At 30.9% G+C, this 17,515-nt stretch overlaps 1 protein-coding gene across 1 annotated transcript; it reads left to right on the forward strand.

Annotated features, from left to right (window-relative positions):
* The first annotated feature begins 10,041 nt into the window (after positions 1-10,041).
* LOC119670933 (monocarboxylate transporter 9-like) lies at positions 10,042-15,953 on the forward strand. Its single transcript, XM_038081386.1, has 7 exons — positions 10,042-10,178; positions 13,729-13,967; positions 14,031-14,157; positions 14,264-14,407; positions 14,473-15,389; positions 15,452-15,641; positions 15,711-15,953. The coding sequence occupies exons 2-7, from the start codon at positions 13,743-13,745 to the stop codon at positions 15,854-15,856; spliced, it is 1,749 nt and encodes a 582-aa protein (XP_037937314.1). The 5' UTR covers positions 10,042-10,178; positions 13,729-13,742; the 3' UTR covers positions 15,857-15,953.
* The last annotated feature ends 1,562 nt before the right edge of the window (positions 15,954-17,515 follow it).

Below are 17,515 nucleotides of genomic sequence, written 5' to 3' on the forward strand. Positions count from 1 at the left end.
ATAAATCAAAATCGTGCAACATATTTTTCGAACTTGAAACTTTAACTATTGTCGTTTAATTTTAATATATACATATGTAAATATATACGAGCAAGTCAGTCCACTTTTCAAAGATGTTAGTTTAAATGTCTGAAATAATGAATTTAATTTAATGATGTTAGGGATTTCATTTTATTAAATCTTTACGCCTTCCAAAATACATTTGTTGCCATTGTCGGAAATAATTTTTTTTCGAGCTACCCTCGTATATGCAACAGATACTATCAACTGCTGTACGTATTTATTTTATCGACGTGGCGAATACTTTTCTACTGAGTTACTAGCCAAATAAAAACTACTGCGATAAGCCACGGCAGATTAGACAAAGTGTCTAAGTAACCAACCAGTCTGAATATTTTATCCAGTCCCAGAGGGCTGGAGGACATATATAAGTTTATGGCAGTGTAATCAGCGGAATTCATGTTGGAAATGTTGAACGTCAGCGATTACAAATGGTATCGGAAAATGATTATTAATCGTTGTAGATATATTCTTGGTGAACAATTGTATGAAATGGGTAAGTGGAGCACAAAATATTTTGTGTTGGACAAATATTTACGAGCAATCATGGTTTAACATTTAATTTGAATTCTTAGGCAATTTCTCAATGAGAATTAGGAAGTTTGTGTTTCGAATTCTACGGAAGCGTATCTTCCGGTTGTGCTTCAAGTACACACTGCGTGCAATAGATAGTTGTTATTTATTTTAAACTATTTCTATTTTAATTTATGCAAATTGATTTTAAAGAAACATTTTTATAATTAAAAACAAAAATAGAATAGTAAAATTTGTCTCTTTATTTCCTCCTTCCTTCTTTCTTCCGACGGTGTGCAAATTTCACTTTCAAGGCAAAAATTCATTTAAAAAATAAATAATAGAATTGCATTGTTTTGAGATTGTGCTCAGCATTCCGCGAAAAGTGGAATTGATGACGAGTAAAAGTACTTTCAACTTTCCTCCGTGAAATCTCCGATTTTTGCACTTGACTTTTGCTCTGCATCATTCAGATAACAAAACAAAAGTAAAAACAATACGAAAGACAAGAATTCATTTTATAGTAAAAATAAAAAAGTTAGAATTAAAAATCTTTCTTGTGTAACAACATATCAATAATATTAAGAGTTTCACAGCACGCGGTGCGGTGGGGGCCAGAAACCATAATCAGTCACTCAAGTTAAGCCAAAGTAAATATTGTAGACCTCTTCAAATTTATACATTTATATTATACATTTTCAGTATATGTACGTCAAGGCGATACGCAATTTTATCGAACGGTATGTCACATTTGCCGTATGTAGCGGGGGGCCAGAAGTGGAATATAAAAACACTTTAAAAACATTTATTATGCACTAAAAAAATAAATAAAAAAATAAAAAAAATTGTTTGCAAATGTCATCGAATATTAAATGAAATAAGAACATAAACATCAACAAAAACAAAAATATTTATAAGAAAATGAGAAATGACAAAAAGATATGTTGAATCGCACGTCGATACAAATTTGGAGCAGATACAAAATGTGTCACACAACATTCAACATTTTGAGGTCTTTCTTTTCTTTCTTTGAGGTTCTTTTGAAAATATTTTTACTGTGTAGACGTCAGAAGGGCAGACGTCGCAATGAGCGATATCAGCAGTTTAAGGCTTTGTTCTGCATTTCCTTGTGCAACGGTAGGTAGCAATTTTTAATTTCAGATAGAAAAATCAAAGCCATTAGTGACTGAAATATGTGAATAAGTGTGTGCGCACACACGAACACATGCTTAGAATTCATTTGTCAAACATTTTTGTTTTGTTTTGTTCCCTTGTTTCTCTATATGTTTTATTTTTATCACACTTTCTCATGTTGTCATTATTTCCTTTGTGCTGTTCTGTGCGTTGCCTGTTTGACACAGCCAGCCGAAAACCAAAACAAAAACAATGTACAAGACGTTTTAGTACACTATATTCAGCGATTCCAGCCCAGCATATGTGCATATGTTCTCCAAGCGAAGATATTCTGTACACTGAAATCGCTATCACGCGCACTGAGCATGATCACCATGCAAGCAGGCGCCACAATCCTTTCAGTTTATTCAGCAGACAGCGTTTATTCCGTAGCTGACGAGCGGATAAATAAATAAATAAATTCATTATTTATATTTGTGTTTAAAAAACAAAATATTGTTTTGTTTTTAGTTCTACACTTCAAATTTACATATGTGTCATAATCAGCTGTTTTATATATGTATGTAAAATTAACTGCACAATTAACTGGTTAGTTTATCTACTAGTTAAAACTTTTAGCTGACTAGAAAAGTTGTATCATGCAAGTAGTAATGAAGCGAAGTGCTGATGTTCTTAAATTCTACAGAAATAGGTCTGCCCTATAAGCAGTGATATTACTAACCACGATTACTTATATTGGATATATCCCACTTGACAAATATTTTGTGATCTGGTCTTAATTTGAAACGCTTTAATCATATGTAGGCAGGTAGGAAAAACATCACCACATCATCACAAAAATTAGAGGTATTAATAAATATCAGTTTTATCAATCATAAGGTTTTATTAAGGCTACTCTGGGGTTGTGACTGGGATGCAAATAATAAATTAATTTCTTCACCAGACGTTTCGTTGTTTTTTTCCAACATTTTCAGAGGTATCAACAATATTAAGTTTAGTTTAATTTTTCATTATTTATTTAACATTTTAATGTGTAAATTAAAATTTAGAGATTGTACTTATAAATATTATGAACACTTCTCTAAGTTACCGCCACTTTCGATTTCTAACAGTTTTAGAATTAATAAATAAGATATATTCAAGTGAAAATCTTAACTTACATTTACTAAACTGACTCCAAAGCAAGCCATCCATCCCCATCCTCCATCGGGCGCAACTTTTCTTGTGCTTTTCATTTTTTGTAAATTTAATTATGAAAATCGGTGGATGTTAACGTAAAATCAGTCGGAATTTTCTTATTTTTTTGTTTTTTTTAATTTTATTATTTTTAGTTTATTTGGAATTCTTGATTTTGTTAAAAATATTGCTTAAATATATTCGTCTATTCGTCTAATATTTTATTGTACACAAAGAAATAAAAAATTTATTTAATATTTAAAATGAATCGGTCATTTCATTACAGAACCGAACAATGGAACTATTGCACTACACTTTTTGTTTATTTTATCTTGAAATTGTTTTTATTGTTGTAATATACTTTGTATTCATTCGTCTCGGTCCAACATGCTTCTCAACTGACGCAATGATTACTAAGATGCGCGCACAGCTCGATTGGCAAGAAGAAAGCAATTACAGATTGAAGCAGTCAGAGGCAATCGTCCGTTTGCTGACTGATTGAGCAAATGAGAGCAGAACTCGTTCTGGCCAAAACAAATTTGGCGAGTTTTTGTTTTGTATTTACAGCAGCAAAGCAAAGCAAGGCAGAAGGGAAAAAATTACTACGAATGGAAAAAGCCAAAGATCCACGTTTGGCTTACGACTCCAGCAAGACACGATGATGACAATAGCTGCAGACAATAGCTGCAGAAACAGGAGCAAAATAAACGCTGGCGACCTCAAATTGGTCACAAAATAAAATAAAAAAGTTTCCTTGTAATTTTCCACTTCAAATGTAAAATTGTCATGGTTTTGGCACGTTTTTGTTGCTTCGTCACGTGTTGCACATTTTAATTTTTATTTTAGTAAAATTATTTATTTTGAAAATAAGCGCTTTTATTTTGGTACTAAGGAAGCGTTAAAAATAAATTCTTCTTTAAGGATTTAATATATTTAATTATTAAAATAAAATCAAATTCAACTTCCAAATTTTCAAACGCACCTCTCTAACCAAACGAACTTCTCCTCGAAGTTCCGGTATTGAACTGAAATTAAAAACAAAATGAAAATGAAATTTCGCTGTACACTGCTCTACGCTCAATTCTTTTTTATTGGAAAATATAACAAAAAAAAGCATAAACGCAAAAAATGTAATCACAAGTAAGTGTCGGTCAAGACGAATTACAGATTCACTAAACCCTTACAACACGGTGTGCTAAACAACGGAGCTACGGAGTTAATGGAACAAACAGCGTTATATACATAAAGCTTCATAAGTAAAGTAATTTTACAAAGAATGAATAAATTCTTTAAATAAATAATAATGAAAATGGTTTAAATTATAAAAAATTTGCTCGAAATTATTTAAAAAAGAATTTTTAATTTAATTTTGTAATGTAATCAATTACTAATATATTAAACTTTTTTGCTTTGTGCACATCTATAACGCATCACTTCTGTTAGTTAGGTCGACACTATAAATCGCATCTAAAGCATCTAATTTGCGCACTCAATGTGTACTTTTAAAATTTTATACTCAATACAATCGAATTAGTTGAGTGAGTATTTGAGTGTTGTTTACGTTTGAAATCATATATAAAAATACCAACAACATATATAATGCACTCACGAATTAATAATGAATGAAAAGTTTATTTTAAAAGGAAATCATTTTTGAAATAATAATTCATTTTATTAAAATTAATTTTTAGTTTTTTTTTGTCATGGATTCTTTATTTATAATCGTCAGCGCAGCGTTGTTGTCAGGTTGTTTGTTAAAGTTCCATTAATCCCGAGCTAATATTATGTATTCATTATTGGTTCAATGGAATTGCCGTAAATTCTAAATATGTAGTATATTTGATATGGCTCGATATAATTGCAGTTATGAACCGATTCTTTTTAAATTTTTATATCAATTTTCGTGGTTTCAACGCTCTCGTCCTTGCAGGAGATTTCATGATAAAGCTGAAACGCTTCATATCGCAAGAACAAAATATCTAAAATTTGAAGGTCTGGATTATGAATGCTGACATGTTATTCTTCTTAAACGTCAATAAAATATATTATTAGACGATAATCAAAGTTATACATGCTTCATTGTATTAAGTAAATTAAATCTTTTGTTTCGTATGTTTTGTGAAACGTATGATCAAGTATTAAACTTTATTCAATTACGAGGGCGGTTGAATAAGTCAGTGACTTTTTGAATAAAACACATTTTTTTCGGTAAATAAACATTTTATTTTTCTACATAATCACCTTTTAGCTCGATATAATTAGTCCGGCGTTTTTCTGATTTTCTTTTTCCCTCCAAATAATAGGTTTTCTCAAAGCTCTCAAAATACGCGTTTGTTTCGGTAATGACTTCTTCATTCGACTCAAATCTCTTACCGCCCAGCCATTTCTTTAGGCTTGGAAACAGAAAATAGTCGCAGGGAGCTAAATCTGGAGAATATGCTGGATGGGGTAGCAGTTCGTATCCCAATTAATCAGCACACGAAATTCGCTTTTTTTTCATTTTCGTAAAAATTCACGAGGTTGTCTGCTTTGAACGGCTACCAAACATCAATTGAACGACGTAGCTTGCTCAAAATTAGAAAATTGCCCACTGGTAGACTGTCGGCAGCACTGTTGCATTTGGAGTAACTGCTTGGGAAATTCAAAAAGTCACTAACATCAAAAGATATCAATCGCAACTCAATTGGTTATTATCTTATCTTAGGACTATTATTTTCAACCCTATAGCGTAATCTAATTAAACCTAACCTAGAGTAGCAACTTAAAATAATAAAATATAAAATATATATACAGCATATATATATAGTATTTAGTATATAGTATTAATTGTATATTCTATACATTTTTAAAAATATCTTGGTTGTTGGGATTGGTTGTTAATTAACCTGTTTGTAACAGAAGTGTGTACAACAAGGATAGGTATTTTTGAAAATTATTAAGAGATACTTACTTATAATGTGTGGTCAGTGGATCACGACAAAATAAAAAGGCGATAAAGTCGTCACATAAGAAATAAGCAATGTAAGCAATATTTGAACTAAATTGTAGAAACTGATATGCGGATTTTAATATATAAATTATTAAAATTAAATTATCAGCCATTTAACCTAACCGAATATCGCTAATCTGCCTAAAGACACTAACAACTTGTTAAATAGGTGCATAACAAAATATATACTCTAGTAAATATAATATATAATATATACATACTACTATAAATATATATATACTTTTATATTTCACACATTTTTATAAAGATTGTTTAAAGAAAGTATTTTATTAATAAGATTTTCGTTGCCATTAATATCAATATTTACCGTTATGCCTAAAAGTAAGCAATAATTTATTTTCATTTCCTGCATTAATTTGATGAAGTGTTCATTCAGTCAATTCATCTGCATATTTACATAAAAAATGTCTTCACTGTTATATTAAATTAAACTAAAATTAAATATAATAAAATAATTAATTTATTATGAAATTAATTATTATGAAATTTTAATGCTATCTGGAGGAATAAAATATTTGATAAAAACTAGTTACAAATCAAAAGACAAAAATTTTTTTAACTTATTGCTGAGCAACTGCAAGTCAAATTTTATGAAACGTTTTGATTTATGCATGAGTCTAAGCGTTTAGAATTTTATTAAAATAAAAACTATAATTAATAATTTTGTCGACATATTAAATAAAATTACATGTTTTTGTTAATTTTAAATTGCTAAGAGGAACTTTTACATAGCAGTTAACTACTGCTGTTGCTGCTGCAGCTGCCGTGAAAAACAAGCTTGTAAAACTTCAAATAAAACAATAATGTTTAATTTATAAAGTTTATTGTAGTCAATTTACTTTGCGAGTATTTATCGTATATTAACTTTGAAGAAATTATAACCTTTAGACTTCATAACATTCTCTTACAAATGTTATCATCAAAATTTAGTATGGAACGTAGCAAGCGGCTTGACCGCTGCTTTGTTGCTCTATAAGAAAATAAATATTATCGTCTGTGAATTAAAAAAAAACTTTAAAATATAAACATTTTTTTGTATATTTCCATAAAATAAGTTTCGAATGTTGTCAATTGAAGCACAACGAATTTTAAATTTTTAGATTATATATTTTCTAAACTAAAATTTTCTACGCAACAGCTTTCTAATAAGAGATTAAAAGAGATTAATGACGTGAAATTATGTCATTGTATTATTATTTTAGAACATATTCTTCTTCTTCTCCTTCTTCCGGTGCACTACAGCGGTAGTTACTCCGGTCGACGTAATATGAACGAATTATCACGCAATGTCCATTAAATAAAAAAAAAATTAAATAATAAAATATCGTCAGATAAACTTTCGGCACTCTGCCCACCATGTTATGGGGCGGCAAACTGGTGTTCTTTTTTTAAGCTACAGAGTTTATATTATAATTTAATATTATATAATTATTTTTATTTTTATGTTTATTTAATTATTTGTCTCGAAGTATATAAGAACTGGTATTTACCAATCTCAATTATTTCTTTTTTGCTTTGTATTAGTAAAACATTTGAATCAACAACACTTTTCGTTTTTCCTCAATTTCGATTTCAATTTAAAATTTATTGTTGTTGTTGTTGTGATTTGAGTCAGTGTTATTACGCACTTTTACTGTTTTGTGGCTGAGGGGCTTATCCCTGCCCCACATTAAACTTTAACTATACTAGAACCATTATAATTTATTTATCTTCTAAATGATGACGGACCGTAGATCAGCATAACTTCCTGTGCGTCCTAAGGTGGACTTAAGGTTTGTTAGGGCGGGGTTGGGCAACGTATCAACTTTTGTGAATAATGTTAGGGCTCTGTCCTTGATATATTTTTTCACTGAGTCAAAAAATGTGGCATTTATAAAAAAATGGTTTAATCTAGTAAGTTTTTGCATACATAATAACTTTTATTTATTATGTTATATATAGAGGTAGCATATTTACACCTATCTGTACTTTATCGTATTATATTCAGTTTAAGAAGTGTTTTTCTATAAACAGAGCTGTATTAGCTGGCTACCATCTTAAAAAGATTGGCCTTACTGATCTGACAGACTGTTGTTTTTAATCTGATTATCAAAGCCTTAATAATTCGATAATTGTGGTCTACTCTCCACTGGAAGCATAAATCCCTACTATATCGTATCCTATGGATGTTTGTAAATGTAGCACAATTACACTTGTGGACGTCCTTTAATTTTAATTTTATTTTTCACACACAATGGCATATACTTGCAAATAATATATTCTTGAAAAATACCTGAAATAACATTTTAATGAATTGTTATTAGTGAAGAGCTTTTAATATATCTTTTCTTTGAAGTTCTCAGGCGTAAAATATAAAACATGGTTTTTAACAGAGACCCATTGTATTCTGTATTGGTAGTGCTGTTCTCACAATTAACTAACCATACTAAGGTTTTTAATTTATAATTAAACAATACCGTCACTATTTAGTTTTGAATTCAAGAATTCATTTCAGTGCTTCGATTTTTCATTATTTAATTGCTGACTGTAGCGTTAGCAAATACGTAAAAAGTAGGTGTGTCGAAATTCATGTTCCCACATATGAAATTTTCAATTTAAGCAATATTATTAACTATTTATGAATAAAAAAGTTGGTCTAAATTTGTCTACTTTTGTTGGTTTCTTCAAATTTCAAATCGTAGATAAAAAGTTTATGACAAATGCGGGAACTTTGTACCCCTTTTGTAAAGAGCAGAACGAAACCGAGATCAAAGTATTTCCATTTATTGACTTGCTCGCGTCGTATTGTACGCATAAAATTTTAAAAACAATTTATATGTGAGAATTTGTTTAACACAAATATTAACAAGAAATGTGGTTAGCGTTGGCTCTACCGATTCTCCAACACCCTGCATACAAATATATAGTCTAAGTTAGAAATGAACTATTAACTATGTCACTAGTTGGTCAATGGTCAATAGTATGCAGGATTAGGCTAAGGCCCCTATGCACTGCGACCAGCTTGATCTATTGTGCACTCCTTTGTATTTAGACTTTATGTATCTCGAGGAATCACACCAGCACCTAAAATTTTGTTTCTTCTGTGGCCTAATGCATTACAGTTGGTGATCAGATGTTCCATAGACTCTTTCTCATTACCGCAGAATCTGCACTAGTTACTTCATATAGATGCCATCTACTATACTCTTTATACTGCTTGGATACATAAAATATTCCAGTTTAATTTTTCTTTTGTTCACCGCAAAAGCTAAGTGACAGATAGCCAAACCTCGCTAATTTGATCCGCTGCGGTTAGTTGGTGGGGACTGTTAAGACTTTATAGCTTCTCACTTATCTAAGTTCTTCCTTAACTGTTGGACAAGCTTTTAGACAAACTTAATATTCTATAAATATTGAGGCTCTATAGGGTCTCACTTGTCATATTCACTGCAGCGTGAGCTCCTAAAAAAAATTAGTATTCTAAATGTATTTAGACTCGATGCAAGCTTCTAGACAAACTTAATATTCTACAAGCGTTTATTGGCGGTAGTGTAAAGTGTGTTAAAATATCAATAAAAACTAACAGCAACTGACTGACCTTAAAGTAAACAAAACACTTCGCTTCGGCACTGTTGATTGCAGCATCGGTACGGCGCAGACACTTTGTATCTTGTAGATTTTTAGTTAGCTTTTCTATGCTGTAAGATCCGCCACTGTTAATTTTTTAATGTTGCTATTTTTATGTTGTTTTTCTTTTTTCAGTAGCCGTTTTTTTAAATATTCTATTTTTTTTTTTTTGTTGGAGAATATTTCTGATAATCATGAGGTTGACTTTGTGAAATCGAAATTTGTTTCGTAGCTGCACGTGGCATAGTAGATACTTTTGCATCATTATTGGTATTTGGAGGCGAGAGCGCGTAAGGTTAAAACGCTTCGCGGGCTTGTAGATACGTCGAAACATCTGTTGAGCTTGAAAGTAAAAAGTGAGGGTATCGTGGCAGTGTGTAAGTAGCGCGAAAGTACAATGTCATTATAAAAAATTGTTAAAATTTGATAAAGTCGAATCGTTATCAATAATTATTTTACGCTCACTAAATAGCTTTGCTGCTCTTGGAAGTTTATTGTGATTTTGACCAAAAATTAAACTGCATTGAATGTTTTTAATTAGTTCGCGTTCACACATGGAATTGTGAAGTTGAACTCTCATTCGAAAATTTGATTACTGATTTTGTTACATACAGCGCGAATTCTTGAAAGAGAGCGGACAGTCGACTGTAGCGATCGCGAGTTTCCAAACAAATTGAAGGTTGCTGAATGAATATATTTCAATACAATTAGTTTTAGCGTTTTTTGAGTGTTTCGAAAATAGTTTACAAAACTTTTACGAAACTTTTATAAAACTGTTACGAAACTAGAAATTATGTTTTGTGTGATAACAGATGTAAAGTGAAAAAGAAAATCGAAAAAAATAAACAAAACCCATTTTGCAGATACATATGTGTAATAAAAAAAACTGCCTAAATCCCCGTCGGTGGAGAGGTTGAGGTTTCCCATTCCCTAATGCAAATTGTTTGTTATTGTTGTAAATTGAAGGGAAGAAATGCTTAGAGAAAAAAGCGAAAAATTTCCATTCGAAAACGTTAAAAAAATTAGATATAGTAAATTTAATAAGTGAAAATAATGAATAATAAAAAGTGTGAGGTTCGATTTACCTGAAATGACTTCAATCAATCAGTTTGTAAATAAAGTAAAAGCATGTGCTGTCATCTGTGCCGATTAGCGAAGTCAATTAATAAAAATTTTAAATGTGAAGAAATTTTGGAGAACGACGAGTGGTGGTGCATGACAAACGCTTCGATTATAGAATCGGAAAGTTTCTGTGATAATGAATTTAGCTGGCTCACGTAAATTAAAAAATAGAAAAGAACCAAAACAACCAAAAGAACCGAATTAAGCAATAAGCGATTATTAATAGAAATATTTTTATGTGTACAATAATGTCGTTCTTGGCAAATTCCAAATTTTCGCCAAAGTGAACAGTGGACTGTTTAACGAAACGAAACATGTACTTTGAATGTCAGAAGTTGTTTCTTATCTCTTTCGAATTTTATCAAGACCGAATTCTAAACGGCATTTAGCATTTGCTCCACTTCGACTTACATGTGAACGAAGTTGCTAAACTGGAAATTATCATGTAATTAATATCGAATTTGGCAAATATCAAATGGTCGTATAAGTGTACGCCTATATCAGACGCTTTTCTTATCAGTCGCACTATCGAGCCTTAATCTCTAATTTACAAACCTCGTTATTCAAGTGCTGGAAATATGAAACACATATATAACCGATAACACACCAATGGCAGCTCAGTTTATTAGTTTTCTTTTTGATCATTAAATATTTGATATTAGGAATTTATACGTAAATCAGTAAATGTGCCAATTATCATTGTATTTGGTCATAATTATCCACAATAAACTGGCGTTGCTGAACTTCTGTCCATTGCGATTAATAAAAAGTGATATCTTGATAAAGATTCAGAGTGTTCGAACTATTTTTACGACTATATCCGTTCCTTTAAAAAAACAAACAATGAAAAATGTATTTGTTATTTCATTTACATAATTGGAACATATTTTTAAAATTTAAATGAAAATTATATACACATATACATAATTAATTAAATGAAAATGGCAAACGTTTATTAAAGATACTGGTGACTTGAGGCCTTAACCCGTTTGTGAACGAAATATTAGGTAGCTCCGATTTAACATATTTCAATTTTCGTTTTGTCAGTGCTGTTATTTAGAATTTCTACTGACTTCCTTTATGACATTCTATTCTTATTTATTTTAATTTCTGGATTTTCTTAGTGCTGTTCGTTAGCATAATAGTAATGTTCATTTTAATAAACATTTTGAGTAAAGTTGAACACTGACCGCTTGCTTAACTAGTGTTGAAGTTTTTATTTCGTAATGTATATAAATTGAATTTTGAAAGGCAAATGAAATACACTGTTTCATTTTCAGTATAAGACCTAATTGCTAATATAAATAGTATTGTAAATTTTTTAGTAATGTCGTTATTTTGCAGTACCATAAATTTATTTATTTTTTGGGATTCCCGCTTCTGCAATCTGTCCTATTACGCCGTCTCACTATTTAGTTTATCAAAAATCGAAATAAGTGCCATACATTTATTTTTAACTTGGGATCCCCGCTTCTGCCATCTTTCCTCTTTCTAATCCTATTATGCCGCTTTACTCTTTAGTTGATCAAGCATCGAAATAAGTGCTTTGTAATATCAAGTTGGTACCACCAGTAGCAAACCATAAATACTCGTTCACGTTATTAAAAAAATTTAAATGAAATATATTAATTTTTATTTAATTTTATTAATTCTGTTTGACACAAATGTTTTTGCCTAAGCTCAGAACGACTGCTGGTAAGAAAAAAGGTGTCAAAACATGTTTATTGATCTGTTTGATCCGCTGTAGCTACTAAATGCTAAATGTCAGTCACCTCAGATTAACTCTGCAATACAAGAATTCGCGTGAATTTTTAAAAATAACCTAGTTGTTTTAATAAATACAAAAAGCAAACTGTCTTTAAATTGCTCATAAAATTCACAGAAATTGCTTTAGAGTTTAGTAATGAATAATTTGGGTAAATGTTGTCTTCCACAATTGTTAACACCTTCCGATAATAGCTTAGTAGGTTTGATATAGTAATTTGCACTCTAACCAGACCAAAAATTTTGGATGAGATTAGTTGCAAAAATAAAACCAGTTCGCACGAGGCAGAGAAACAATAATTAGTTTATCACAAAAATTATTCATGTGATCAAAAAATTTATGTGAGATACGAATTTACTATTGTTAGGATGGGTAGGAAATGTATAGAATTGTCGAATTGTTATAGTTGTTTCCTTAAAACCAGCATCAAGTATGGAGCTACATAATTTTAGATTGAAAGTTGAAAGATATTGAACGTGAAAAGAATTAAAACCATCTAACAATCCTAATTGTGCTTAAGATGCTCTTTGAGAACTATGATCCTCTAGAGAGTGAGCATGCTTGATCTAAGTCGCACATGATCTGAACAATGCGAAAGCAAGTGTGAAGCACAACAGTTACTTATCGTTCAACTCTATTTTTTGAGAGTTTATATAACGAAAGCTTAATAATGGGATGAATTAAAACTCTGTTTGATAATTCATATATTTTGTACAGTACTAAATGAGAAAATGTGAGGTTCCAAAATAAATTAATATTTTATTAGTCTCATAACGTCTTAGCCCGCAAATATTACTTATTTCGTGGTGAGTTTATACAAAGCATCCATTAATAATAAAAATCATAAAGATTAATCACTTACTTGCCTTATATGATAGCTTTGTCAATGTCAGCTTCCTTACCCAGATTTCTTATCAATTTTATTTAACTTTAATGCAAGTCGTGGGAGATATGACTCTTTGTCTGTGAAATATTTTATTTGACCTTTAAATCTATTGAAATGCTCTGATTATCACAGCGTATTTAATATAATGATATGAAAACATAATTGACTTATAAAAATTGAACCATTAATAATTTTAAATTATATATTAATTACAAAAATTTATTTAATTAATTCAAAAATTTATATAATTAGCACAAAACCATACGAAAGGCTGAAGGATTAATTCTAGTAATACATAATTTGTGTATTAATTTTAGAGTATTTAGATTAGGTCGTATTTCAAAACAAGTTCTAATAATATTGTGGTTCGCATAAATAGGAAAGAAAAATATTGCCCATATAATGCTATTCAAGTTATTATGATTAATTCATTATTCACTACTCTTGATTTTACAGTCTCGAAACTTAAAATGACAAGCATTAATACTACAAACGGACATAGTAGGAATGACGATCCTTCCATGACAATTTTGATCCCAAGCAACAATAATACACAAATTGTGCAGAGACCAGTGGCACAACCTGTGAAAAAATTAAAAAAGAAGCGACGTGACAAAAGTGATTTGGGCGATGATTTCGTGGCTCCTGATGGTGGTTGGGGTTGGCTAGTAGCCGTATCAGCTGGTGTACATACGGTATGGAGTTGTCCTATATCACTCCTAAATAAAAATATATAACAATTTTTCTTTTCACTTCAGTTAACGACTTTTGCACTAGCTCAGCAGTTTGGCATAATATTTCGAGAGCATATGTTAAAATTAGGCATCAACAGCTCCCAGTTGACCACAATTATTAACACACAAATCGCAGTATCTGCAATAACTGGTAAGGAATTTAATCAGAAAAATGGTTAAAACAATATCTGATTTATGTTTTTTACATCTTTATATATCTCAGAAAAGTAAAAACTATTTTTTTGTTATTTCCACAGGTCTTCTCAATGGCCCCATGTTTCGGAGGTATACTTTCCGTCAGGTGGCTCTTGTTGGTTCGTTCTTAACATTCCTAGGATTATTTTTTTCAGCATTTGCTGATACATTTATGCTTTACGTTTTATCATTTTCGTTATGTTATGGTATGCCGAGTTTGTAAATAATGCAATGAATATTATCTTATTAATTATTTTAAAACTTCAATTAGGATTTGGACGTGGCTTGGCTGTGTCAGCCTCATCCTTAGCGGTAAATACATACTTCAAACAAAAACGACGCACAGCAACAGCATATCAATTCGGAGTAGCGGGACTAGGGCCTATTGTGCTGCCTTATGTGGCAACTTATCTACTGCAATATTTCGGAGTGCAAGGCACAGTAATGCTGTTTGCAGGTATATCGTTTCACACGATTGCATGTTCCTTGATTTACCAGCCAGTTAGATGGCATGTAAAAAAATCTAAGGATACAGAAGCCCAACAACCTGTGAATGATGCTCAGAATGAAGAGGAATCTTTAGAGCAAATAGCTGATCCGGAAACACAGGTCATAACCAGCTGGTATGGTTCGAGATCTTCATTAAACTCAGCGAGTAGAAATCGTTCAGGAAGTTGGGACAAAACCCGTGAGAAAATTTTTGAAATGCAACAATTAAATGGTAAGAAACGACAATTCTCCACAAGCGAAAGTATTAAAGAGGAAGAAGACCATGAGTTACGTCACGATAATGAACCTCAACAAACAGAACTTACTATTCTCAATACGCCTCAAGTAGAGCTTACACCAAATGAAGAAGAAGTTGAGGAAAAAGAGGAAAAATTAAGTTTTCTACAAAAAATTGTAGTTTTCTTCGACTTGGACCTGCTGCGGGATTTCGGTTATGTAAATTTAGCTGTAGGATTAACGTTAATAAATTTTGTGGAAATCAATTTTGCTATTTTGACACCGTTCATTCTTTCCGATTTTGGATTTGGAGCTAACGAAATTGCTTTGGCAATGTCATTGTTGGGCTTCTTCGATTTAGTGATACGTTTCTTGATACCACTCATCACGGCAAGAGTCAGTTACAGTAACAAAACTCTATTTGCCATTGGCATCTTAGGCATGTGTTTGGGACGTTTCATTGTAAGATTATTTTATTGAGAAAGACAGTTCTTTATCTCTTTTATATATTACTCTTTTTGCAGTTATCTTTTACAAATGATTTCTACGTTATGATCGCTATTTTCTGTTGGCTAGGTTTGAACAAAGCCTTCCGTACGGTTTGTTGGTCATTGATTATACCGGGATATGTACCTCTTAAGCGCTTACCAGCTGCTGCAGGTTTACAGCTCCTTATGTCTGGTCTATTTTCATTAGCCTGTGGACCACTTATTGGTAAATAATATTTAGGAAATATTGAATTCAATAAAATCTATTTTAACATTTGAAATTATTTCTTACTAGGCCTGATACGTGACAGCACAAATTATGCATTTACTCTAAATTTCCTGAACTCGTTGTGTGTTCTTGCCATTTTACTCTGGGTCCTAGAAGATTTTTACAGAAAACATTTTCAAAAAACTAAACCGATTGATGGAGAATTAAATTGAGTACCATATGAGGTATTTTTCCATTGATGCCGACGCATTTGTGATCGCTGTTGACTGTTCATTTTTTTAGATATTGTAAATATTAATTCGTTAATGTTTGTATTAAGTTTTTTTGTTAACTTTTGCATATTAGAATAATTTTATTTTAATAAATTATTGTTAAATAATAAAATTTTAAGTCGCTTTTATAAAAAAGAAGTCAAACTGATAAATATGGTTCAGGCAACCAAATCTGATAACATCCCTGTTGTGCATTTGATGCCTTAAAAATCGAACTGTTTTCTGAATGGATTGAATTATTTTTTTTAATGGACTGAATTATTTTTTCTATTAGACATATGTAAATAAACATATTGATTCCTATCGATACCAAATAAAAAAAGGCTTTTATGTAGTTTTTCAAGCGCCATTCCTGAGACGTTTAGAAACTCCTCAAATTGATGAGTACCTGAAGAATTTTAAGTCTGTTTGTGACAACGCAATATAGAAAGAAGTCATCACTTTTGGTTATTTTTGTCGGGAATACATGTGCCACTACTATTAGTGTTTGACCTATGATCCATCTACATAGCTTTGCAATTATAGTTCTGCAACTTTTCTGTAACAACGCTAGTATATATCAACGCTAGTATATATATATATATACTTTCTCGTTTGAGATTCTTTTTAAAAGATAATTATTTTTGCTTACTATATCAAGATATAATTATTTTTGCTTACTATATCAAGATATTCTTTTTGAGAAATAAAGGTATATAGTGCTTCATAAGAGTGGTGCTATTGAGTGGTATTGCAAACCATAGTTTTGTCACAAACTTTTACGATCTATTACATCTTTCGAAATTATTTTTGCTTCTTCGGAAATTAACAAATTGTTTTTGTGCACAATTTATACTTAACTAAAAAAATGTGATATTTCAAAATTAAATCAACTCAAACAGTTAATGTAGCTATTAAAAATGCAGAAATAATAAATTATATTTATGCATATAAGTATCATTTCATAAGTATGATGTTAAGGAAAAAGTCGTGTCATGTGTACATAAAGGAACCGCTCATTTTCGAAGACCATGTTTTGTTAACAACTCAGAGCAGCACTCACATAAGCTCAGAGCAAGCTATATGTTTTCATAGATCTCCTTGAGCTATCAATAATTGCATCTTCAAGTTTCTTATACTTAATCAGAGATATCTTTTTAAAGGATTACTAAAGGAATTTGTCTACCTCTCAATTACGTCAGGAGTATTAATGGAACTTTAAACATAACAATAGGTTGTTGTAAATATTCCATTTAAATGGGGATTCCGATTTCTTAGTAATTCACTAATTAAAAACCCATTTCACGAACACTTGGCGACAAGAACAAGTACAACTTCCAAATCGAAACGCCTCGAATTTGTATGGTCGCACTTATGACTATAAATAATTCCAAGTAAATCCATAAATGAACTCAATTTAAATAAAACTAAATTGTTTGTTTTGGTAACATTTCAAATCAAAATATAAAAGTCAATTGGGAAAAATGCAAATTCATTATAGCTTAACAGAATATTAAAACGCAGCTACTGTATCTGTGTGTCTGTGTAAGTGTGTAACTGAGCCACTCGAGCGGTTCAAAATGCTTAGCGGTAGCTTCCATGTTCAACGCTTTAATCGGG

This window comes from Teleopsis dalmanni, chromosome 1 (assembly GCF_002237135.1).
Source record: "Teleopsis dalmanni isolate 2A chromosome 1, ASM223713v2, whole genome shotgun sequence".
Classification (NCBI taxonomy): domain Eukaryota; kingdom Metazoa; phylum Arthropoda; class Insecta; order Diptera; family Diopsidae; genus Teleopsis; species Teleopsis dalmanni.

Excerpts from the sequence above, each read along its gene's own strand:
- LOC119670933 (XM_038081386.1), top strand. The coding sequence starts at position 13,743 with ATGACAAGCATTAATACTACAAACGGACATAGTAGGAATGACGATCCT. Across the intron at positions 13,968-14,030 it reads TATCAGCTGGTGTACATACG|TTAACGACTTTTGCACTAGC; the intron begins GTATGGAGTTGT and ends TTTTCACTTCAG. Across the intron at positions 14,408-14,472 it reads ATCATTTTCGTTATGTTATG|GATTTGGACGTGGCTTGGCT; the intron begins GTATGCCGAGTT and ends AACTTCAATTAG.